We start from the raw sequence: 26581 nt of genomic DNA, 5'->3' as shown, positions 1-26581 counted from the left end.
TGCCAACAGGGAAAAAGGTCATAAGCTGCAAATGGATCTTCAAGAGGAAAGATGGCATTCCAGGAGTTGAAGCACCAAGGTTCAAGGCAAGACTTGTTGCCCGGGGATTTACTCAGGTTGAAGGTGTAGACTACAATGAGATTTTCTCACCTGTAGTGAAGCATTGTTCTATAAGGATTTTGCTTAGCATTGTAAACCAGTTTGACTTGGAGTTGGAACAAATGGATGTCAAAACTGCTTTTCTGCATGGAGATCTTGAAGAAACCATTTATATGCAACAACCAGAAGGTTTCTCTGAAGAAGAAAACAAAGTCTGCTTGCTTAAAAAAACCTTATATGGTCTGAAACAAAGTCCTAGGATGTGGTATAAGAGGTTCGATGATTTTTTGATGAAGTTGGGTTTCTATAGATGCAGGTATGACAGCTGTGTATATGTTCTTAAAAGAAAGAAGGAATATGTGTTATATCTACTCCTATATGTAGATGATATTCTTCTTGCAAGTCCTAGTAAGGAAGAGATAGAAAATTTCAAATCTAAGCTCAATTCTGAGTTTGAAATGAAGGATCTTGGCCCTGCCAAGAAGATTTTGGGAATGGACATCATTAGAAACAGAAATGAAGGAGAATTGTTCCTATCACAAGAAAATTATTTGAAGAAAGTAGTTGAGAGGTTTAGAATGCATCAATCTAAACCTGTCAATACACCTCTTGGATCTCTATCAAAACTGTCTATTTCTCAGGTTCCTAAAACTGAGGAAGACAGGATCAAGATGGAGTCTGTTCCCTATGCTAGTGGGGTTGGTAGTGTCATGTATGGCATGGTGTGCTGCAGACCAGATTTGGCTTATGCAATTAGTTTGGTTAGCAGGTTTATGGCAAATCCTGGTCAACTTCATTGGAATGCATTGAAATGGTTGTTTAGATATCTCAATGGGACTTTGGGATGTGGTTTGAGATTTAAAAGAAGTCATACAGAAGGAGATGCTGTGATTGGATATGTTGATGCTGATTTTGCAGGATGTCTTGATACAAGAAAGTCATTAACAGGTTATGTGTTCACTATGTTTGGTTCTGCAGTAACTTGGAAAGCTAACCTACAATCAGTGGTTTCTTTGTCAACAACTGAAGCTGAGTATATTGCCCTTACTGAAGGAGCCAAGGAAGGTTCATGGTTAAAAGGATTGATTGGTGATCTAGGTATAAATCAGTCTAGAGTTACCATAAATTGTGATAGCCAAAGTGCTATTCACTTAGCCAATCACCATACTTATCATGAAAGGACCAAACATATAGACATTAGATATCATTTCATCAGAGATATGATTGAAACAAGAAAGATTCAAGTTCTAAAGATTGCCACTGAAGACAACCCAACTGATATGCTAACAAAGTCACTTCCTAGAGCTAAGTTCAAGCATTGCTTGGACTTGATCAATTTTTCAAGTTGATTGAAGCATGAATGTGAAGAGCAGAGCAGTTCTGGAGGTTCAAGGGTTCTTCTTCTTATTTGTTTTAAGAGTCAAGGTGGAGATTTGTTGATCTGTGTGACTCTAAAACAGAATTAAGTAAAAACAGTTTCTCAACTAACTCTTTATTATTGTTAGTTGGTTATTGGATTCTCTTGTATTCTATATATGTTTTTCCTTTCTTATTTTTCTCTCTTGTATGTAATATAAATACAAGTGAGTGGAAAGGGGTTAAGAGAAAAAAAAAAAAAAAAAAGAGGTGAAAGTTACAAGGAGTGGTAGAACAAGAAAAGGGTTCTTGTGAGACTTGTGACTTGTATTGCTTGAGAATCATAGAAAATTGTTGCTGCTCTTCCCGTGGATGTAGGCCTCAAGGCTGAACCACGTAAAGCTTGGTGTTATTCTTTCTTTGTCCCTCATCTTTAATTTCTGCATTTTATAAACATTCTTGCATCTATGTGCATATGTGTGCATTAGTATTTTGTGGTTCTTGTATGTTTTAATCTTCTTGTTAGGTGTTATAAGCTGAAGGACCAACAATCTTGCAAAATATAATGCGGAAAGAAGTACTAAAAGAATGAAGCAAATGATGGGAAGAACAATTAGCAAGAGAGGAGTACTTTTTCTAGTTTGAGGATTGGTTTGCTGGACCAAGTTGCAAGATGTGAAATTTAGCATGTGATAATTAATTAACGAGATTTTCTTGAAATAACAATAGTCTGGTAACTATGACTTTGAGCCAAGGTTTTGAGATAAGTCAAAGGAATTGTATGAGAGATTTATGTATGACAAACTAGCAAGTTTCTTTTGTAGTTTAACAGTGAGATTATTATAAATAAGATCCAATCGATCAAGTTTGGAGTTCATTCTCGAGAGAAATGGAATCTCACCAATAAGAAAATATATTGTGGCTAAGGTTAAGGTCACTACCACAACCAATTTGGGTAGTTGTGCTTCTATTAAGCAAGTTATAGATTGAATCAATTGTTGCAACATTGGAACATTTTGTAGTATTTAATGGGATTGAACTAGAGCTGTAAAGTGGGTAACTCTGACTGATCTAGCTCAACCCACCACGAGTTGAGCAATAAGTGGGCTAACCTGGCCCAACTTACCTTTAAGTGAGCTTAAAAAAAATCAACCTAACCCGACTCACCATGAATTTGTGAGTTAAATGGGTTGGCTCAATTAAATTAAAAAACAAAAATAAAATAAAATAAAATATTAAACTTTATAAAAAATATATATTATAATATTATATTTTAGAATTACAACTATGTTAATAAATAGAAAAAATAAAATGGCAAAAAAAAAAATAGATATCATCTGCAACCAACTTAATCAACTTATAAAATCAAAATTGTTATATAAAATATTAAAAAATAATATCAAATTGATACTAATTATCATAATTCACCATTAGTATATACAAAATTTAGTCAGTGATATAAATGTAAAATTACATAAATTAACATTTGAAAACATAAAAAGTAAAATAAAAGTATATTAGGTGAGTTAATCAAGCTCATCACAAGTTGACTCGTGATGAGTCAGATTATAAGTAAGTTAGGTCAAATTTTCCTTCTAATTGAAATGGACCAAATTTTTTTGGCCCAACCTGACTCAAAATCATGGTGAGCCTGGTTGACTCACTTTGACAATTCTACTCCCAACCCGAAGTATAGTGTCGTCGAAACCAAACCAAAATTGAGGAGAAAGGCATCACGACACTCTTCATTCTCCCAACCCAAGGTATTGTGTCGCCACGACCAAACCAGATTGAAAAACACAATTTTAGAACCAAAATTTTAGCAACAACTTTTTGTCTCTAACGATGGCATTGGTCTCCCTCATTCGCATCTTTTTTTCCTCTGCTCTCCCCCATCAAGCCTTAGTTCTCTTCATATTGTATCTAGCTTTTGCTTGGTTATTTACATGATTCTTTTGTTAAACTATAAAAACAAATGAAATAAAGAGAACAATGGTTGAAGAAGAAAAAAAGTGCCGCATTTGCCGCATGCAATATGGTTGTAGTGAGTGATACCCCTGATGTTGCTAGATCGAGGGAGAAAGAGAAACAAATATTGAAGAAAAAGTTTGAGATGTTAGAGACAAAGGTTAGAAATGAAAACAAGCTTCCACAACATAACATGCGACGACACTACTAGAAAAATTATCATTTTCTTGCAAATTTTTCTACAAAAAAATATTTGTAAAACTTTTTTACGAATTTTCTTGAAATAATAATTTCACAATTTTTTTTTACGATTTTATTTGTGAAAAATAATTTATAAATATTTCTTACAAATTTTTTTATGAAAAATAATCTAAAAGAAATTTTTGCAAATCTTAATACAATTTTAATGATCATAGAAATTTTTTTCTGTAGTAAAAATTTGTAAAAAATATTGTAAGAATTTATTTTTTCTTGCAGATTTTCTTACAAAAGTAAATTTGCAAGTAATGTTTACTAAATGGTAGAAAAATTCTGCAGGTAATTTTCCTGCAGATTTTCCTGCGAATTTTAATCCGCAGGAAAAATAAAAAAAATATTTAAATTTTATAAGTTTAATATTTTAAAAAAACTTCAAGTCCCACATCGATTGAAAATAAAATAATTAAAGAGTATATAAGTTGGGACAACTTACCTTACAAGTTGATTTGTATGGTTGAGTGTTATGCTTATAATTTACAATCTTAGAGTCTAAAAGATTATGTACCACATGTTGGAGGCATGAATACAAATGTTTCGAATGAATTCATTATGAACATTTGAAAGTTGAAGAATTATTAATAGAAATTTGCAGTAATTTCTTTGATTTTTTTCGTAAAAAATATTTCTGCAAAATTTCTTGAGAAAAATTCGCAGGATCGTAAAAAGTATTCCAGCAGAATTTCTTGCGAAAAAATTCGCAGGAAACTTTTCTACGAATTTTTTTTGTAAGAAACTTTCTCGCGAATTTGTTTTTGCAGGAAACTTTCCTGCGATTTTTTTTTCGCAAGAAATCTTGCAGGAAAATTTCTTGCAAATTTTAAAATTTGCAAAAACATATTATTCACGAAGGTATTACCTACAGATAAAATTTCGTAGGAACAATTTTTGCTATGAATTTTATATTAAAATTCACATGAAAAGTTGCATGTAATAAAAGAAATTATAGTAGTGTGAATCGTCTCTACAATGTTGATTTTTTTTTCTTATTAAAAACCTCCTATTTCTGGACATTTTATTGTGTCACCCATGAAGCACTTGTTGTAAGCATTTTTATTTGTGGCTAACACATGCCATTTACCAAGCTATTTAATGCACCATTTGCTTTTCATCAAATTGTATGAGTTGGATTTTGCCTCGTGCAAAATGATAACATGATTATAAACAAATTAGTACAACAATGAATTATCGGGCCGTGTCCTACATGTTGTAATTAATATTTCTCCACCAATTTTTAAATTCACAATTTTAAGGTAACATTTTTTTTTAATTTAACCTACCTAATTATTGACAAATAAGTAATTCACTAGCTAATAATTCAAAATTGTTTTTTCTAATCTTTTAATCTTACGAGAAGTTTGATACATAGAAAATTTTTACTTTCTCATGAATCTAAAATTGAAAATATCTTCATGTTTGGTGTATTTTTTTTTTCATGTTTAGCTTATTATTTAATAACATGAACATTGTTTCTCAAGAATTTTTTTTTTTAGATAAGTTTCACTAAAATTATTTTTATGAGGTGAGAATCTAACTTTTTTTGAATTGGAGAACAGTTTTATACTAGTAAAAATACCATACTCTAATTTTTTGATCTATGAACATGGTTCATAAAGTGTTCCAAAACTGATGACTAATAACTAATTTTTATTTGTAAAGTGGAGTTTTCATTACTCAAATATTATTTTAATATAGATAAAAAATCAAATCTAAGAATATCAAGTTGGCCTCTCATATTCTAAAATAGACTTTACAATCACTAGATCAAGTCCAAGAGGCTTGATTATCTAATTTAATACACTAAAAATCATTATTTTCCAAGTAATATATATAAATGTTTTTTTTTAATTTTATTTTCAAGAACAATTATGACCAACTAAACAAATTTTATTCATTTCTAAGAGTAAAAAAAAAAAAAAAAACATAATCTAAGGTGATGATTATCTCTCCAACTAAAGGTATAAGGAATTAGTGCCTTTTAACCGCAGCTCAACAAAAGCAAACAAAATGTTGTTGTTGAGCATGCTTGTAGAACCACTAGCCCAAACCTTTGCATGTATCTCACCATGTCTTGATGCTCAACCTTAGAGAACAACACCTTCCCATGCTTGACCACCTTTACCTCGTCTTAGTCCTGTCTAATCCAAAAATGTGTGACTATATTGTATAGGACCGCAACCCAAAAGGATCCTTAAGACCTCTTAGAAAATGTTGCTAGTAGCTGGTTATACTACATTATGAAAATTTGTTTTTGTAAAATATGTCTACATTGCAGAGCCTGGTTTATGTAAAATCTATAACACAAAAAAAAAAAGAAATTGAACAAACGAAACAAACAAAGAAAAAGCGAGAACTCAAAAATTTATGGAGAAGGAGTAATAGACAAGGAGCAATGGATTGAAGGAGAGAAACTGAGAAGATTAGAAGGGTTGAAAATTTTTGTAGGAAGATGAAGGGGTGCAAGGAGAGTGGGAAGGGAAATGAATTTTTAAAGGGGTGTGAATAGGTGAAGGTTGTTTAGGTATTATAAAAATAAAAAGAAAATTGGGGATGTGAAGAGTAAAAAGAGGTACAAATAAAAATCTCGTTGTATATTTAATATTGTTTATAACTTATCAAACACTTATGTCATGTTACCCAACGAAACAGAAATTTCCTATTTGAATTAAAAAGCTATAACAATATATAACTAGAGGTAAAAAAATAAAATTATGAAAATCATGAAATACTTTGTTGGGTTAATTAATGCTATCATCAATAAAATAATTTTTTCAATTTTAAATTGAAAAATTATTTTAAACTTTTAAAAAGTTTCATATGTCATAACTGTCATAATTTGGTAAATCAGTCACTTCATTTTCTAATCAAAATAATGGTGAACCTTAAATTTGTAGTCAATAATCGATCTTTTGGTCAACTTCTTCATGAATCTTGGCATCTTGGGGGACTAGTCTTTACTTCTTGATTGGGGATACCTTGGGAACCTAAAAATATAAAAGGCAAACAAAAAAAGTTTGTCAAAAAATGGGTGAAAGAAAATTAGATAGATGAAAAAAAATTCACTGAAAACTAGAAAAATGCATTTGATTACCAGATTTCATTGACACTTGGATCGTATCTTTTATAGTCATCAATTGATGGATCAAAATTTCATGGAGAGGCAAAGACAATGACAATTTGAAACTAGAGAGTTCCTTAGCCACTTGTAGCATTGATGGTCTGACCTTCGGTTTGGAACACAAACATGCCAATGTTATTGCTACCACAAATATTATATCTTGAGCATCTTTTTGAAAGCGAGGAAGGGGAAGACGTGAATCCAAGAGATCTTTCAACAACATGTTTTGAGTAGTTGGGTTTGATAAAGATGAGATTAGCTCTCCATGATGCCTTCCCATTAATGTTTCTAAAGCTACCACTCCAAAACTATAAACATCACATTTTTCTGTCACAATGAATGTGTAGGCAAGCTCTGTAATGGACCGAAGAAATAAAAAAAAGTTAACTAAACTTTTCAAAATTGTATTATTAAATTAATTCTAGGGAGTTAAATAGAGTTTGCTTGTAATATAAATTAACACTTTACCTGGGGCAATATAGCCATATGTGCCAACTACCAAGGTTTGATTTGAAGAATCGGGATCAAGGAGTCTAGCAGTGCCAAAGTCTGAGACAAATGCCTCTAATTGTGAGTTTAACAAAACATTGCTACTTGTTACATCTCGATGAATAATTGGTGGGGCACAGTCATGGTGCATGTAGCACAAAGCATGTGCCATTCCTTTAATGATATTCACCCTTTTACTCCAATTCAACTCCTTAGCTTCTACGTCATTATTCAAGACATAAAATAAGCTGCCTTTTTCCATGTATTGATAGACTAGAAACATGCATCGATTGTGGAGGCAAAAACCATGAAGCTTTACAATATTTTTATGACGAATTTCTGTTAACATCTTGACTTCATTGCGAAAACTTTTGTCAAAAGATGGATTTTGAGATTCCATTTGGTGTAGTTTCTTCAATGCAACAATTTTGCCATTCGGCAATTGAGCTCTATAGACACTACCATATGCACCAGTCCCAATGCAATACTTGATGTGAAAGTCCTCGGTTGCTTCAATGATATCTTCAAATGCAATTTTTCCATCATAGTTCCATATAGAAAACAAGTCTCCATTCTTTGCTAATCCTCCTTCAACTTTGGTTCTAGACTTGCTTCTTGTGAAATATAAGGCTAGAAGAATTACACAAAGAATGATAAAGATGATAGGGAAAATAATTACAATGATAGGCTTAGTTTTACTAGTTGGAGAATTGGTTTGGATTTGGAGGGAAGGATCACAAGATGCAAAATTTGGTGGGTTGTGACTGATTAGTGAGCTTGTTGGGAAAGAACAATAATTTGGTAAGTGTGACTTCAAGGTCTTGTGAATAGTCAAAAGAGTTGTATGAAAGATTTATATATGATAGAGTAGCAAGTGCCGTGTGTAGTTTTCCTGTGAAATTATTATAACTAAGATCCAACCAATTTAGCATGGAGTTCGTTCCCAAATGAGATGGAATCTCACCACTAAAAAAGTTGTGACTAAGGTCAAGGTAATTTACACAAGCAATTTGGGAAGATATACTTCCATTTAGCAAGTTGTGACTTAAATCAATTGTTGTCATAGAGGGACATTTCATCATCTCTAGTGGGATTGGGCCACATAACTGATTTGATGAGAGATATAAAGAACGCAGATTGTCCATTTGAAAAAGTTTTAGAGGTATTAAACCAGACATCTTATTATGTGAAAGATGTAAACAGTCTAAATTGGACAAATTCCCAAGTTCTAGTGGTATGTGACCTTCTATTTGGTTAGAATCAAGAAAAAGATCCGTCAAATTCTTCAATTTACCCAAAGAAGGAGGAATTGAACCAGTAAGTAAATTGTTTGATAGAAATAACTTTTCTAAACATTTTAAATTTCCAAATTCCACTGGTATGGGACCTTGAATATGGTTAGAATCAAGGAAAAGAATAGTCAAATTCTCTAACTGACCCAAAGTAGAAGGGATTGAACCGTTGAGTAAATTGTTTGAAAGATAAAATTCTTTCAATTGTGTTAAGTTCCCCAGTTCTGTTGGTATGGTTCCTTCAAGTCGGTTGAACGAAAGAAGGAGATACTGCAAATTCTTCAATTTACCCAAAGTAGAAGGAATTGAACCCGCTAGTGAATTATTATAAAGACACAAATCCACTAATTGTGTCAAATTTCCTACTTGGACCGGTATTGAACCTGCAATTTGGTAAGAAACAAAGAGAAGAAATATGAGATTCTGGGATTGACAGAATTTGAAAGGGACAATGCAAGCAAAAGAATTGGCAGTTCTGAAAGTATTTTAGGCAGAAATTTACCATGAAGATGATTATGGGTTAGATAAAGATAGGTAAGGTTTTTAAGTGTGGTTACTTCTGTTGGAAAGCTTCCTGTAAGACCCATTCCATATAGATCTAGAACGACTAAATTGGGGAAGGCAGTGAGGTTCAAGTTCTGAATCCGCCGCAATTCTTTGGATGGAGGATCATATAGATCTATCTCTGTAACACTTCCAGCTTCATTACAAGTAATACCTACCCATTCACAATGGCGTGAGATACTTAGGTTATGGTTCCACCAACCGCTCTGGAGCAAAGCATGTCGTTCCTCATTTATGGATGAAAAATTAGAAGAAATTGGCATGCTGCTACCAATAAGATATGAATGTGATTGTAGCATCATAATTACTAATAAACTGCAAACACACTTTGCCATTCTTTATTCAAATGGCTTCGATAACTGATCAACTTTGTTATATGCTATTCAACCTGGAACTAATTAACTTGTATATATAATAGTGGCCAAAGGACCTTTCAATCTTTTCCAGTGAGGAAAATGGATGTCTAAAGACACGGATTTGGCCAAAGGAATTGTGAAATAATTGGTTGTGGAAAGATAGAATGAAGGTGTAGGGTATATGTATTTGTTCTCATATATTTAAAAAAGTTTTATATTACTTAATAGAGTGAGGTTAAATATAATTTATAAACATTTTTTCTCTTTAATCTACCGAAACTCTTTTTCAAAAGACAAAATCATTACGTTCTAATGATTTGAAATAATATTCTTAATGGCAGATTTACTGATTTCTTAGTCAGAAAGTGCAATATTGACTTAGACTCTTATGACTATTACATGCAATGGGAGACTCCAAAAAGTTTGAATGCCACCTTTCCACACGGCCATGTACATATAATGTTGAATTATTGTGCAACTTCTTCTCCTATATACATCATTCATTCATTCCAATCCTTCTTATGTTCACACACTATCTAGACTTTACCTTAGCGTAACGCTCCCTCCTCCAAGTCTCTAACCTATTTTATTAACTTATCTCATTCATAACCTATTTTTATAAGATTATTATACACACAATTTTATAATGATGAGATATTATTTGTTTTGAGCCTAAACTCTCACAGTTTTAATTTTGGTCATCACCAAAAAAACCTTTTTAATATTGGAATATGTATGTACTTTATAATTGTTATTTTTTTTTCTTATTTTATGGACGTAAGACTTGTTTGTATCTCAACATTTCTTTATCACTCATTTTTCTTATTTTGGGTTAATTCTAATTTTTTCCCCTAATTATTAAATTTGAAATATTTTCTCCTTAAAATTATGGATGAAAAATTCATTCTTTTGTATATTCACTTTATGGTTTTTTTTGTTGTTGTTCTTTTTGTGTCTGGATGATATCATATTGATTCTATAATTTTATAGTATATTAATTTAATTAATAGTATTAATTACTTGATTTATCAAATTTATAAATTTAATAGAATTTCTTCTTAATTGCGAAGAGTTAATTATGATATAAATATTTTTTTTATATTTTACTTAACCAAACGTTTACCTTTTTTAAATTCAGAAAATTTAAAAATATTTTTAATTTAATTTTTTTTAAATATGACATGAATTTCAAAATAGATGGAAATGAATTAAAACTGAGAGTAAGAAATATAATAATATATCTTAAATATGATTATATATTAATTATTACATTATTTATTTAATGTCATATAAGATCAACATTATAATGGGTAAATATTTAATAATTAAATAAAAATTATAAATTTTATAAAATTGAGTGACTAAAATTATAAATTTAAATATGGAGAGACAAAAATTGCATATAAAAATTTTAAAGGATCAAAATATAAATGTAGCTAAAATTACAATTAGATCTTAAATATTTTATAGTTTTATGTTTTTATAACTGGATATTATGTTTTAAAATTGGAGAAAAAATTGAATATCTTTTACTTTGCTTGACCAAAAATTATCTCATACTCTCTTGGTTTCATAGTCACTGTAATTTAATATTTTTATATATGAATAAAAATAACAATAAATGTGTCATCTTTTATCAATATTTTTAAAATTGGAAGGGTTATTAACTCAGTCAAGACATTGATTTAAATTTTAATAGTTTAATTGAGCTTGAAGTAGTATTAATAAAATAATAATATTTAAATAATATATAAAATAATATTACATGAGCATAATATCATAATTTTATAAAATTAAAATTAAAATAAAATATTATTTTATATATTTCTATTTTTTAAAATGCATGTAAAAATCTAAATATAATATTTAAGTTTAAATTTTAATAAAATATAACAATATATATATAAAAAATTATATTGTAGAGTAGAAAAAGTTTAAATTAATACAGTATATAATATAAGATATAAATTATAATTATATAAAATTATAAATTAATATAAATGACTACATTATATCTTTATAAAAAAATTATTAAAAAAAACATGATTTATTCTAGTTTATAATTTTTATTAATATATTCATTTATGTATCATAAAATATTTTAAAAAAATAAAAAAAAACATTTAAAAAAAAAAGACTAGTTCAAGTCAATTTTTTGGACCGATTTTTATAGATTTTGAGTCGATTATCTTATTTGTAAATTTATTTTCTATTATATATTTTTAAAATATTTTCAAAATACATGATTATAAATATTATATATAAAATTTAATACTTACATAGTTATAATTTTTTCAGTAAATTTTAACTTTGGAAATTGGCATCCCAATTATCTCTTCTTAACTCCGTTCTTGGTATATGAAGCATGGTTGTTCGATGGAACAAACACAACTATAATGAACAGTCCATTCTAGTTTCCAATCACGCGCCAACAGCGCCACAATGCCAACCACAACTATAAGGGTTGAATTTGGGCAGAGCTTAGAGCGTATGCAAGGAATATATAAGGGTGAGTGGGATAAAAAATGGTGTATGAAGTAAAAGGATGTGAGTGTTAAAAAAAATTGAATTAATTTTTTTTGGAAAGAGAAAACTATTAACTAAAAAAATAAAATGTTAGAGTATTTATAAAAATAATAAAATAAAAAAGAAATATATTATTATTAAATATTAGTATGACAAAGAGACTCTTTGCTTGGATTATGTAAAAAAATATGTTTATTAACAATTATTCATGAATAATTTAGAATAAAATAAAATAAATAAAGAGAAAAAAGTAATTGATGACATCATATTTAGAAGTTTAATCTTAGAAGAATCAAGAGAAGTATGCTAGATTTGAAAAAAGAGAACTCAAATTCTTATTGACCTTTGGATCCATTTTAATAACTTACTTTTTCTTCTTTGCTTATGTTTTCCTTGCGTGTATATATATATATATATATATATATATATATATATATATATATATATATATATATATATATATATATATATATATATATATATCGTGTATTTTAGGTCTAGTTTAGAAATTTATGTCCATGTATTTTTATTTTAGAGGTGTAAATAATAGTTTAGAAGAAGTGCAATTAATAAATGCTTGTTGAACACATTGGGTTTGGAAGGCCAATAACACGTCCCTTTGGACCATGTAGGACGTCCACTTGCTCTTGTAGGTGGCTTGGGACGTCCAACATGGTGGGGGCAAGGTGTTCCTAGGCCATCCAAAGAGCCAACATGTCACATAGTCTTGTTTAGTCACACCAAACACACTATGTTACATGACAACCTCCCATTTGTTATTCTAAATTTAAGATGGTGATATGAGTCGCACTTTTCTTACCTTGTTACATGTTAAACTCTCATTGACTATTATAGATTTAAGATACTAACATTGGAGAGGATGTTAGATGAATGATTAAGTTTGACTATATATGGTTAGTAGTCTTGAGTTCAAGTTAACCTAACCTAAATTATTTTTATCCTAGGTTAGTCTAACTTGCACCACAAACTATCAAATCCTATACATAAGTTTCTCCTTGTATTTGGATGCCACTTTTGATGAATTGTGAGATTATAAATTGATTTTCTCCTTTCAAAAGTCTTAATTCTCTTTCTTGAAAATACTTCTCCTTAAGAATTTTTACCAACGATTTCCTCCTTGTAGCAAGTTTAACACTCTTTCTTATCTTCTCTCTAGAAGTATGTGGTGCATCCATTTCTATACCTCCTCCACCATTTTTGGTCACTTGAGCTTGATTCAATCAATAAGGAACATAAATGAAGCTAGTTGAAGATTTTCACATTTCATCTTCAACCTAGTTTCATCATTAATTTCATAATAAATTAAAAAATATAAAAAAGAGAGAAAGTAGTTTTAAAGAATTATAGAAAATAAATAAAGTAAAATGATCCATGTAATTAAAAATGAAAATAAAAAATAGTTATCAAAAAACATTATTTTATATAATGGTATAGATAAGGGATTAGAGACAATCTTGACATTTTATGTGCCCCTAAATAAAAAAAATAAATACGAATAATTTGAATTTTTATATATAAATATTTGATAACGTAAACATTTATGATATAAAAATATATCGACACATAATTTATTTAAAATTTAACATATCATTTGGTATTAGAACCTTTTTGAGAATTATTTATTAAGTCTTTAAAATAAAATAATATTATAATTGAGTTCTTCTTTTTATATTTTTGTAATTTAGTTCCTAATGCTAGAAATTTGTTTATAATTTGTCAATTTTGATATATATATATATATATATTTATTTATTTATTTATACTTAGACAACTATAATAAATTACTATTTAATTTTATCATTCACTTATATTAGTTTTTAATCTCTACCTATTAAAAATTTTTACTATTAAATTTTTTTTTATTAAGGATATTACAAGTATTTCTACAAGTAAATTAAAGCCTTCTATGGTCGATGATACTTAAAACAATAATGTGTGAAGAAATGATTTTCTTGAAGGATTTTCAAGTTTCACCTATAAAATTTGTGAAGAAACGATTTTCAAGTTTCACCCATAAAATATGTGTGGAAGGGATCAAGTTTCACCAACAAAACTTAAAAGGAAGGATTTTCATATATATATATATATATATATATTGTAATACATTTTAATATATAATGAATATCCTTATGGATGTAGACATGAGGAATTGAACCACATTAAATAAATTTGTATATTTTTTTATTAGATTATTTCAATGTATTTCTCATTATTATTATACTTAAGAGAAAAGCATATTTTTTCCCACAAGAATAAAAGTAAATAATTGCCTATTAGAAGATAAAGGCTAACCATATTTAGCTGGCGTGTTTAATTACCACCTCATTTACTTTACAGAGAATGTGATTTATAAATTTGTTTAGTTAGGATTTGAAATAATATTCTTAATGGCGGATTTACTGATTTCTTAGTCAGAAAGTGAACTCTTGACTTAGACTCTTATGACTCATACATGCAATGGGAGACTCCAAAAAGTTTCAATGCCACCTTTCCACACGGCCATGTACATATAATGTTGAATTAATTATTGTGCAACTTCTTCTCCTATATACATCATTCATTCATTCCAATCCTTCTTTTGTTCACACACTATCTACACTTTACCCTTAAACTCACTCCTCTAACCTATTTTCTTAACTTATTAACTATCTCCTTCATTCATACCCTATGCACTGTTATCAGTACCTATTCGCTCCGGATCTAATCAATATTTCTTATGCCTATTTCTTTATCACTCTTTTTTCTTCAACTCTCTGCTTTGGGGTAATTCTAATTTTTTCCCCAAATTATAAAATTCCAAATATTTTCTCCTTAAAATTATGGATGAAAATTTTCATTCCTTTGTATATTCACTTTACGGTTTTTTTTTGTCGGTCTTTTTGTGTCTGGGTGATATCAAATTGACTCTATAATTTTATAGTATATTAATTTAATTAATTAAGAGTATTAAGTTCTTCTTAATTGCGAAGACTTAATTATGATATAAATATTTTTTATCTATATTTTAATTAACTAAACGCTTACTTTTTTAAAATTCAGAAAATTTACAAATATTTTTAATTTAATTTTTTTTAAATATGAGATGAATTCCAAAATAGATGGAAATGAATTAAAAATGAGAGTAACAAATATAATAATTTAGCTAAAATATGATTATATATTAATTATTACAGTATTTATTTAATGTCATATCAAGATCAACATTATAATGGATAAATATTTAATAATTGAATAAAAATATAAATCTTATAAAATTGAGTGGCTAAAATTATAAATTTAAACATGGAGAGACAAAAACTGCATATAAAAAAAATTTAAAGGATCAAAATATAAATGTAGCTAAAAGTATAATTAGATCTTAAATATTTGATTATTTTATAAATAGGTATTATATTTAAAAATTGGAGAAAAAATTGGGTATATTTTACTTTACTTGACCAAAGATTATCTTGTACTCTCTCGGTTTCATAGTTATTGTAGTTTAATATTTTTATACATGAATAAAAATAATAATAAATATAACATTTTTTTTATCAATATTTTTAAAATTAGATGGGTAATTGAACTGAACAAAGTTTAATGATTTAATCGAGGTTGAAATGATATTAATTAAATAATAATATTTAAACAATATATAAAATAATATTACATAAGTATATTATAATTTTATAAAACTAAAATTAAAATAAGACATCATTTTATATATTTTTATTTTTTAAAGTGCATGTAAAAGTCAAAATATAATATTTAAGTATAAATTTTAATAAAATATATTGATATATTAAAAAATTTATATTTAGAGTAGAAAAAATTCAAATTAATATAGTATATAATATAAAATATAAAATATCATGATATAAAAATTATAAAATTAATACAAATGACTACATTATATCTTTAGCCTGATGAGCTTTGGTGTAATTATATGGTTGTGTATATAATAATGGCCAATGGACGCTCAGGCAGAAACTTCGTTTGAAACTTTTGCACAAAGGAATTATAAAGTGATTGTATATTTGTGGAAAGACAGAATAATGGTACGAGGTGTGATTCATGTGGAACATCTTTAACAAAGTGCACTGCTGACTTGACTCTCACAAATATACATACAATTTTCTCTTCTAAAAATGCTTGCTCATGACGCGGTTCTCTTTTTCTTCTGTGATTCTTTTTTTAACACTTTAGTGTGTCGTGTCTACATTTCAACCCCAAATTTATGATGATATGCTCATGAATTTCGATGTATATGTTGAGCCATGGATAAATAACTTGGCAATTACGTTGGAAATAGGCACTGAATAACGTGTTTCACGTCCGAGAAGATCAGAAGAAGGATCCCTATTAATTAATTGGACTGTGTTTCTCGTTCTTGCCATTGTCTAATTGGAACTAATTTCTGTATTGGCTAGTTAACCGATCGAATATTAATTCATAATTAATTAGGGAAAACAAGAAATTTTAATTTGTAACAGTATAATGAATACAATAACGATCACAATACGATAGTAATCATGCCAAGAATAACAGATAAATTAACCTAATTGTTATCATTTATATTTCCGTTATGTATTATTCTCTTTATTGTGTAATCAGTTACCACATGTACTTATAAATAGGTTAGTCCTCTCCCAAAGATAATACATCAGTCATATTCTTTTCTCCATCTCATACTGTCTTGTTTCTTCTTCCTACTTTTTCTTCCTTTTATAACACGTTATCGGCATGATAGTCTTTTCGCTATTGGTGGTGCAACGGTAAGATAAAGCTATGAAGAATTTTCATGAAGAAAACCATATTTTTCAAAACAAATATTTCAAGGTTAGTTATTCATCTACCACAATAAGAATTTTATCAAATATTTATATTGTTTACATTGTTATGTATTAAAGTAGTCTTGAAGACACTATAATAGTCCTGAAGACACTATTAAATAAAAAAAAATTATACATCCTTGAAATGTGTCTAGAAGATGCTATCAAAAGAGAATATTCAATCTCTTTTAATTTATTATTTTTTTTTCTCACCAGAAGTGAGAAATATCAATATTTCATTGACTTAATATATTTTGTCATTATTATGCAATCATGTTTTTCATATTATGAATTTGATAGAATATTTGTATTTTTATGATTGTGAAATTTATTTAAATACAATTGATTTTAAAGACAAAATCAAAAAAATTATAAAAATATTTTTATAATGGTCTAGAAGACATTCTCAAATAAAGACATTTTAATATTTTTTTCTCTCACCAGAAGTGAGAAAATGATGAAAAAATGAAAATGAAAGAATAAATTTTCTCACTAGAAGTGAGAAAATGATATGAAAAGTGAAAAATAAAATAAATTTCACTAGAAGTGGAAAAAAATTTGATATAAATATATTACATAGAGTTTGATCCTTTGATACAAATGAGGTCATCACCAGAAGTGGAATAATTTTGTAAATGTCATAATTATAATGTTGAATGATATTTGAGACACATATAAAAATTATGACTAGCGAAGCGTGTCCTCAAGCCTATTTAGATTTTGTGTGATGTCTTGAAAAGATTGAGTTTTCCTACATCTGTAATTTGATATTATTCATGATTAAATTGATTGAAATAATCAACTTGTCATGTAATTGAACTCACGTGTTACGTTATTGAATCTTAAAAGAGTTTGGTTTCAAATCCTATTGATATAATTGATATTATTTGTTTTCATAATGTTATGCGGCTATTATTTTAATTGATGGAGATATCATTGAATTATAATTAGAATATGAACATCTATTTTACTCCAGAAGTAGCAATATTTTTATTTATACAAAAAAAAATATTAAGAAATATCCTTAGATGATTTATTGTCTCTTGAAAACTAAAACAAAATATTGAGATTTTTTTATGCAAGAGACCATTTTAACTAACATTATTTCATTCTCTAAAGTGAATGTTCTAACGTATTAATTTTTGTCTTTCATATTCAATAATGCAAGAAATTAATGTTATATGATACTACAAATATAATTGAAGGCTCCAGAATAACTAATATATTATTACTGAAAGACACAAAGTTGCATATTAAAAATATATTATATTTTTCTAAGTCTTACAGAAACTTATTGAGTTTCAAGGATATTCGTTTAAATGAGTTTCATATTGAAACAAACAATAAAGGAAATGTAGAATATCTTTATATCACGAAACTCCACTTGAATAAAAAGGAAGTATTGGAAAAATTATTTGTTTTTTCCTATAATCTGTATTGCACGTATATTTATACAGTTGAAACACATATTATTGTAAACTAGAAATTTACAAATCAAAATAAGTTTGAGGTTTGGCATGACCGGTTGGGTCACCCTAAGACTATTATGATGCGAAAAATAATTGAAAATTCATGTAAACATTTATTGAAGAACTAGGAGATTCTTCAATTAAATTTTCTCATGTACTGCTTGTTCCCGAAGGAAGTTAATAATCAGATCATCACCAGTAAAAATTGGGGATGAATCTATCTTATTTTTAGAACGGATACAAGGTGATATTTGTGGACCAATACACCCCCATGTGGGCCATTTAGATATTTTATGATTTTAATTGATGCATCAACAAGATGGTCACATGTTTGTTTATTATCAATTCACAATTAGACGTTTGCGAGATTATTAGCTCAACTAATTAGATTAAGAGCTCATTTTCCTGACTATCCAATTAAGAAAATTCGTTTTGATAATGCTGGTGAATTCACATCTCATTCTTTTAATGAGTTAATTTTCTCAACATTAGGGGGAGAACACAAATAGCTAGAAAAAGATATTAGTTTGAATGAATTATCACTATCTTATTTTAATCCTCGTACAAAACAATGTGAACTAGAAGTTCAAAAGATAATTCATAAGCAAAATCTAGCCAACCAATTACCAAATATGTATTCACAAATCCAAAAAGGGTGACTAAGTCATATGTACCAGCTGCTAATGCTCCAATAAGAGTCGAAGTCCCAGTTGGACAATTTATTACTACAAACGAGTCACAAATACGCCTAAAGCGTGGTAGTCCAATTGGTTCCAAGGATTAGAATCTTCGAATAAAAAAGGGAGTTAAAGAGAAAAATGACCAAATTGAGGATATAAAAACTCAAAAAGATTCCTCTGACATAACTAATATTCCAATTCCATAAGAAACTCAGGTACTTGAAATTATTGAAAATGAAGAGATCTCAATAAATTATGTCATGAATGGAATACGATAGAATTGAAACACTGTCAATATTGATGACGTGTTTGCATATAATATAGCGCTGAATGAAATAAATGATATTGAGGATCAAGAACCAAAAGTCCATCAACGATTGTCAACAAAGAAATGATTAGCCAAAATGGAAAGATCCAATTGAGGCAGAATTAGACTCGCTTGCTAAGCGAAAAGTTTTTGGACTAGTACTACGTACACCAAAAGGTGTAAAATCAATTGGATACTAATGGGTTTTTGTGCAAAAACGAAATGGTGAAATTGTGAGATACAAAGCAAGACTAGTTGCTCAAGGTTTTTCACAAAGACCTGGAATTGATTTTGAAGAGACACATTCACCTGTAGCGGATGCAAGTACTTTTCGATATTTAATTAATTTGGTTGTACATGAAAAACTTAATTTACACCTAATGGATGTAGTTACAACATATTTATATGGCTCTCTTGATGCTGACATTTATATGAAACTCCTAGAGGATTTAATTTGCCTAACGATGCAATTTCTTGAGAAGATTATTCGATCAAGTTGAATAAGTCCCTATATGGGCTAAAACAATCAGGTCGTATGTGGTATAATCGACTTAGTGAAAATGATCCAATTTGTCCTTGTATATTTATAAAAAGATCTAAAAATGGATTTGTCATAATTGTAGTTTATGTAGATTGCATAAACATCATTAGAACTCCTGAAGAGGTTTCAAAGGCAATAGATTGCTTAAAGAAAGAATTTGAAATGAAGGATCTAGGAAGGACAAAGTTTTGTCTAGGACTACAAATTGAATACTTAAAAAATGGAATTCGTGTGCATCAAGAAGCTTATGTAACAAAGGTTATTAAAAGGTTTTATATGGACAAATCACATCCATTGTGCAATCCCATGGTTGTAAGATCTTTAGATGTTAACAAAGATCCATTTAGATCCCAAGAAAAAGGATGAAGAAATACTTGGTCTCGAAGTACCATATTTTAGTGCTATAGGAGCACTAATGTACCTTGCTAATTATACACGACTTGATATAGCATTTGCTGTTAATTTAGCAAGATATAGTTCTTCACCTACACGAAGACATTGAAATAGAGTTAAACAAACCTTTCGTTATCTTAGAGGTACAATGGATATGGGGTTATTATATTCAAATGTTCCTAAACCAGAACTAAATAGTTATGCAGATACAGGTTATTTGTCAGATCCTCATAATGGTAAATCACAAACATGATATTTTTTTACAAGTGGTGGTACAGTCATTTCATGACGATCTGTAAAACAAACCATATCAGCCACTTCATCTAATCATGTTGAAATTTTAGCATTACATGGTGCAAGTCGTGAATGTGTTTGGCTAAGACCTGTGATTCAACACATATGAGAATCTTGTGGTTTATCTTCTGGAAAAATAATATCGATAGTTATATATGAAGATAATGTTGCATGTATTGCACAATTGAAAGATGGATACATAAAGGAAGATAGAACAAAGCATATTCTACCAAAAAAAATTTTTACTCATGATCTTCAAAGGAATGGTGATATAAATGTTCACCAAGTTCGCTCAAGTGACAACCAAGCAGATCTCTTTACAACGTCACTTTCAAGAAAAGTTTTTGAACAATTGATACACAAGATTGGACTCCGTCGACTTAAAGATTGTATGCATGAGAGGGAGAAATAAATATTTATGAATGATGTACTCTTTTTCCTTCACTAAGTTTTTATCCAATAGAGTTTTTCCTAGTAAGGTTTTAACGAGGCACATTCTAAATATTTGACATCCAAGGGGAGTGTTATGAATAATAATTAGTGGCTTAATTAGTGGATGTCAATATTCATTATCAATCATTACCATTTATATTTCTGATATGTATTATTCCCTTTATTGTGTAATTGTTCAGTTACCACATGTACTTATAAATAGGTTAGTCCTCTCCCAAAGATAATACATCAGTCAGATTCTTTTCTCCATCTCTTATTGTCTTGTTTGTTCTCTCTACTTTTCTCTCTTTTATAACACTAATGACAATGTTGAGTTCATAATCTACAATTTTTTAATAATATAATTATATATAAAGAGAGGAGAGATTCACTTGCTTAAAAAGATATATTTTTGTATACTTATTCTACTTAATAATTCAAACATAAAATTTTAAATTAAATTTTTTTTAATATATAAATAACTTTACAAATTTTTAAAAATTTAAAAATTATATTTGACTTCATTATATAGATTCAAAACAATGTATAAAATAATTTTATGATTATCTATTAAAAGTAATTATTTATATATTAAAAGTAATTATTTATATATAAAATAAATATTTTTCTTTACATATAGAAGTCATCATAACTACGTAACTTCTAGGTAATGTGTCATTCATGGATATGTTGTTATTTTCTATTTAATCTTGAATAATAAATTAATGATTGGACCAAAATTACTTAATTTGAATATTTTTTTTTGATAAGCAAAATAAATTAATAGGAGTACAAGGGGTACCCCAACCCATTACAAAATACAAAGTCACCTAAGCAATATCTAACGTAATCCATACAAAAGGTAATCACCTGATTGTAATGTCTACCACCATTACAAAACTAGGACCATAAAATGTTATCTAATAATCAAACAAGTTCAGTAATCAGAAAACCAGATACAAAACTAACACCCTGATGTGTACAAAATTAGAAAGAATCATTATTCCAGAAGTTAAGGCAAACACTAGGGGAAGAAAACCACGCTAAAAATGGGTAAAAAAGATGACTTATCTTTGGTCTTAATCCAGTTCTAGCTACATAGTTTGATTAATTCCACTAAATTCGTAATTGTCACCACCTTGTCTTTAAAAATAACATCATTTCTAGCAAGCCACAGAGACCAAATTGTGGCTAACCAAACCACATACCACCTCATCCTATCTCTACCATTGCATCTAGGAAATCCAATAAAATGAGCAAAATTTTCATGACAGGAATTGTGTAAAACTGTTGAAACACCAAACCAAGCAAAAACATATAACCATACAGAATAGACATAATAACATCCGAATAATAGGTGAGAGGTATTCTCCAAATCTTCACCACACCAAGCACATCCACTAGCAGAAATATTAAGAACCTTCCGCTTAATTAAGTTACATTTACTTGGTATCGTATTCAGCAAGGCTTTCCAAGCAAAACCTGATACTTTAGAAGGTACACAACTAGACCAGAGAAATTTATGAAGCGGGAAATCTGCGTAGATACCATCATTAATCACCGCCTTGTATGCTGATTTCACATTATATATCCCATCATTAGAATCCTTCCAACACCACCTATCACAACAATCATTCTTTAAGACAGTTGATCCTAAATCAACAGCTAATTGTGATAATAAATCTAATTCCCATTGAAATAGACTCCTACGCTAAGACCAAATCCACTCAAAACCTCCATCCCTCCAAAGCACCATGTTTGCGACCGATACACCTTGTCAGAAGCTATAGAGAACAATCTACTATATCGATTACAAAGAGGTCCTTGACCACTCCACCCATCCTTCCAAAAAAAGGTATTTCGACCATCCCCCACCACCTTGGTACACCTAGAAGAGAACCAATCAAATGATGTGTATGGAGCAGAATCAATGGTCCACAGATCAACCCACCACTTTGAACTTTGTACTTTATCACCAACTCCCTGAAAACAACCCTCCCCATAAATAGAAGTGACAACCCTATGCCAAAACCTACCCTTTTCAACTAACAGCCACCATCTCCACTTTCCAAGGAGAGCAAGGTTAAATGCTCTAAGGTCTAGAATTCCCAACCCACCATGTTCCTTTCCCCTACACACCTCCTGCTAAGCCACCCAAGCAATTTTCCTATGATTTTCATCCCCTTCCCAAAGAAAGAGTTTAAAAAGAGATTCAAGTTTAGAAATGATGCCTTGAGGAGCCTTGAAGAAAGAAAGATAGTAGATCAGAATGGAATTTAGGACTGATTTCAAGAGGACACTACGCCCACCAAAGGACAAAGTTGAAGACTTCCATTTTGATAACCTCTTCTTCACTTTAGAAATCACGGGCTCCCAAGTTTTGATACAACGTGGATTTGCCCCAAGAGGTAACCCTAAATAGCAAAAAGGTAAAGAACCAACCATACAGTTTAGAAACTGAGCCATCAAGTTTAACACTTCAATATTAATATTGAACCCAAAGAGCTTGCTTTTATGAAAATTAACTTTGAGACCTGCCACCAACTCAAAAAACTGTAAGATGGATTTTATCGCCTAAACATTATGTAAAGATGTTCCACCAATAATCAAAGTGTCATCTGCATAATGAAGGTGAGACACACTAACTGACTGGTGTCCAACTAAATAGCCACTAAACAGATGACATTCCATAGCTTTGCTCATCAATGCATTAAGGCCCTCAACAACTATAAGAAATAGAAATAGAGCAAGCGGATCTCCTTGTCTTAGTCCCTTGCCAACCCCAAACTCACCAGTGGGACTGCCAATTAATAGGACAGAAATTCTTGTAGTGCTCAGACATTCAGCAATCCACTTCTTCCATTTTAACGGAAAACCCATCCTTTCCATCATGTACTGAAGGAACTCCCAATTAACTGAATCATATGCCTTATCAAAATCAACTTTAAAAAGCAAACATTTACTTTTCTTCCTTCTAATCTCCTCAATAATCTCATTGGCAACCACAACTCCATCCAAAATAGATCTTCCTTGTATAAAGGCTGACTGACAATCTGAAATAACGTTACCTATTACTGCCCTCAATCTGTTAGCCAACAATTTTGCCACCACCTTATACATACAACCAATTAGGGAAATTGGTTTGTAGTCTTCAACTCTTTGAGGGCTCTCAATCTTTGGGATTATAACGATAAAAAAGCTATTGGAACCCTTCACTAATTTTCCATTTGCATGAAACTCATTGATAAAAGCCAAAAAATCTACCTTGACAACCTCCCAAAAGTCTTTAATAAAATTAAAATTAAAACCGTCTGGGCCTGGACTTTTGGAACCATCACAATCCCATACAACTTCTTTCACTTTTTCCTCAGAAAAATGCAATACCAAAGAAACCACATCCAATTCAGACAAAGTCTTGAAATTCACACCATCCAAAGACAGCCTTTGGCTTGAATTTTCCTTGAAGTGCATTTCAAAAAATCCCCGAAGTGCCTCCTTGAGAGCTATAAGATCAGAATGACGCTCACTGTTCATCACTGCAGATCGCACCATGTTCCGCATCCTCCGTTTGTTAATGCAAGCATGGTAGAAACTTGTATTAGCATCTCCTTCATGTAACCATTGCACTCCAGATTTCTGAAACAATAGACTTTCTTTTTGTGACAACAGATGAAAGGTTTTAGCACGCCACTCCCTTCTAAGCTGAATGTCTACATCACATAGAATTCCCTCTTCTGACTTAAGATCCAAATAGTGAGCGAGCCGACTAGCCTCCTCAATTTGTGTATCCAATTGGCCGAATGATTGTTTATTCCAAACCTGCAGAATATTTTTCAACCCTTTTAACTTTTCCTTAAATACAAAAGCCGCTCTTCCATCTACTTGTAGATTTTGCCATTGCTCCTTAACAAAATCACCAAACCCAGATTTGCATCTCCAGCAGTCAAGCACTCTAAAAGGTTTCGGTCCCCAATCAATAACTTCACTCTTCAATAGAATAGCACATTGATCTGAAATGCCTCTCCTAAGACCCCATTGTGAGATTTGACCCCATTGTTCCAGCCATTTTTGTGTAACCAAGAACCGATCAAGGCGACTCATGCAAGTTCCTGCAGCCATATACCAAGTGAATTTTCTTCCAATTAAAGGAAGATCAACCAACTCAGCCTCTGCAATAAAGGAAGCAAAGCTACTAATATCATCTCTCCTCCACACGTTTGATGATCCCCTACACTCCACATCAGACTTGATGGCATTGAAATCACCACCAAAACACCATAAATCACCACCACGATTTCTCTTTACTTCCAATAATTTTCCCCAAAGAGCCCTTTTCCCAACTGTGTCACAAGGAGCATACACATTCATTATGTAGCAAAACACCTTTTCCTCACCCCACCACCCAGACACACCTACAAAATGAGTATCACAAAATGATTCATACAGTTTGAAAGAAGACTTCTTCCACATTGAGATCAAACCTCCTGACATCCCAACTGAATTACTGGAACACCACTCAAAATCATCACCCCCACCTATAGATGCACACAATTTATCATCCACACTTGTTATTTTTGTTTCTTGCACACATATAAAATCAAGTTTCTCATGTTGCAACAAATTCCGAATCTCTAATTTTTTGGTCCTCCCTCCAATTCCTCTAATGTTAATAGAGTCAATTATCATATGAATGACAAAACACCTATATCCCAAACTTACTTCAACATCAAGTTATTCCATTACTTTCTACCAATCGCCTGTCTGTCTCGAACCTCCATAGCTACTAATGCATCAACTATCTTTTTACCATCACCACCATCATTATGATCAGGTACAGCATGTGAAACACCCAGCTCCTTCCCAATACCCCAAACAAATTCTGTTATTGTATCTGGACTCTGTTGCACCATCTGATTGATATTTATAATCTCTAAGTCAGAATCACTTATCACAGATGCAGGATCATTTTTTCTTGGCCTTCCTCTCTTTTACTTTGACACTCCATCAACAAGACCTACTTTAGAACCATTTAGGTGAGCACAATATGCATTAAAATCATGAACCCCTTCCACTGTTATGACTGGCACCTCACATAACTGTAGATCAACTATATAATTCTCCAAACTTTGGTTTTCGAGGCCTAGAGGGTGCCCTGGATTTTGCATACCAACAAAGTGATAATTTTTATCAGGTCCCACACTATATTTGAAACTCCCTTCATTACAACGACCCTCATCTAGGCATTCGGCATCTTCACCTTGTTGTGTGTGCTTCTTCTGGGGTTCCACAGCTTGACCACTAATTTGTGTGAACGTCTCTTTATTTTGAACTCCACGAAAATCACTATCACCCACACCCATCTCTGTTTGAGTACCACCTATTGGAACAGAACCGATATAATTATCCTGATTATGAATAATAAGGCAGGTAGGGTCGTCAGAATTGGGCCTAATATCCGTAGAGTCAATAGATGAATCTTCCTTCCTTTTTCTAACAAGTTCCTCCCTTAGCACACTAAATGCATCATTTTGTCCAAGTTCCTCATGTTGACACGCAACAACAAGTTGCCCCACGTCATCCTGAGCATGCATCGTATTATGTTGTTGCTCC

General features: G+C 30.3%; 1 protein-coding gene across 1 annotated transcript; it reads right to left on the bottom strand.

The window, feature by feature from the left end:
• Positions 1-6601: 6601 nt before the first annotated feature.
• LOC109819177 (uncharacterized) lies at positions 6602-25881 on the bottom strand. Its single transcript, XM_083071548.1, is given in 9 exon segments — positions 6602-7150; positions 7265-8096; positions 8098-9052; positions 21842-21891; positions 22199-22258; positions 22392-22590; positions 22872-22954; positions 23552-25631; positions 25715-25881. Coding segments are annotated over 9 exon segments (4839 nt in total). The 3' UTR covers positions 6602-6737.
• Between the last annotated feature and the right edge of the window lie 700 nt (positions 25882-26581).

Source organism: Cajanus cajan, chromosome 3 (assembly GCF_000230855.2).
Source record: "Cajanus cajan strain Asha chromosome 3, NIPB_CcT2T_4, whole genome shotgun sequence".
In the NCBI taxonomy this organism is placed as follows: Eukaryota; Viridiplantae; Streptophyta; class Magnoliopsida; order Fabales; family Fabaceae; genus Cajanus; species Cajanus cajan.
This window is presented reverse-complemented; position numbering and strand designations above follow the sequence as displayed.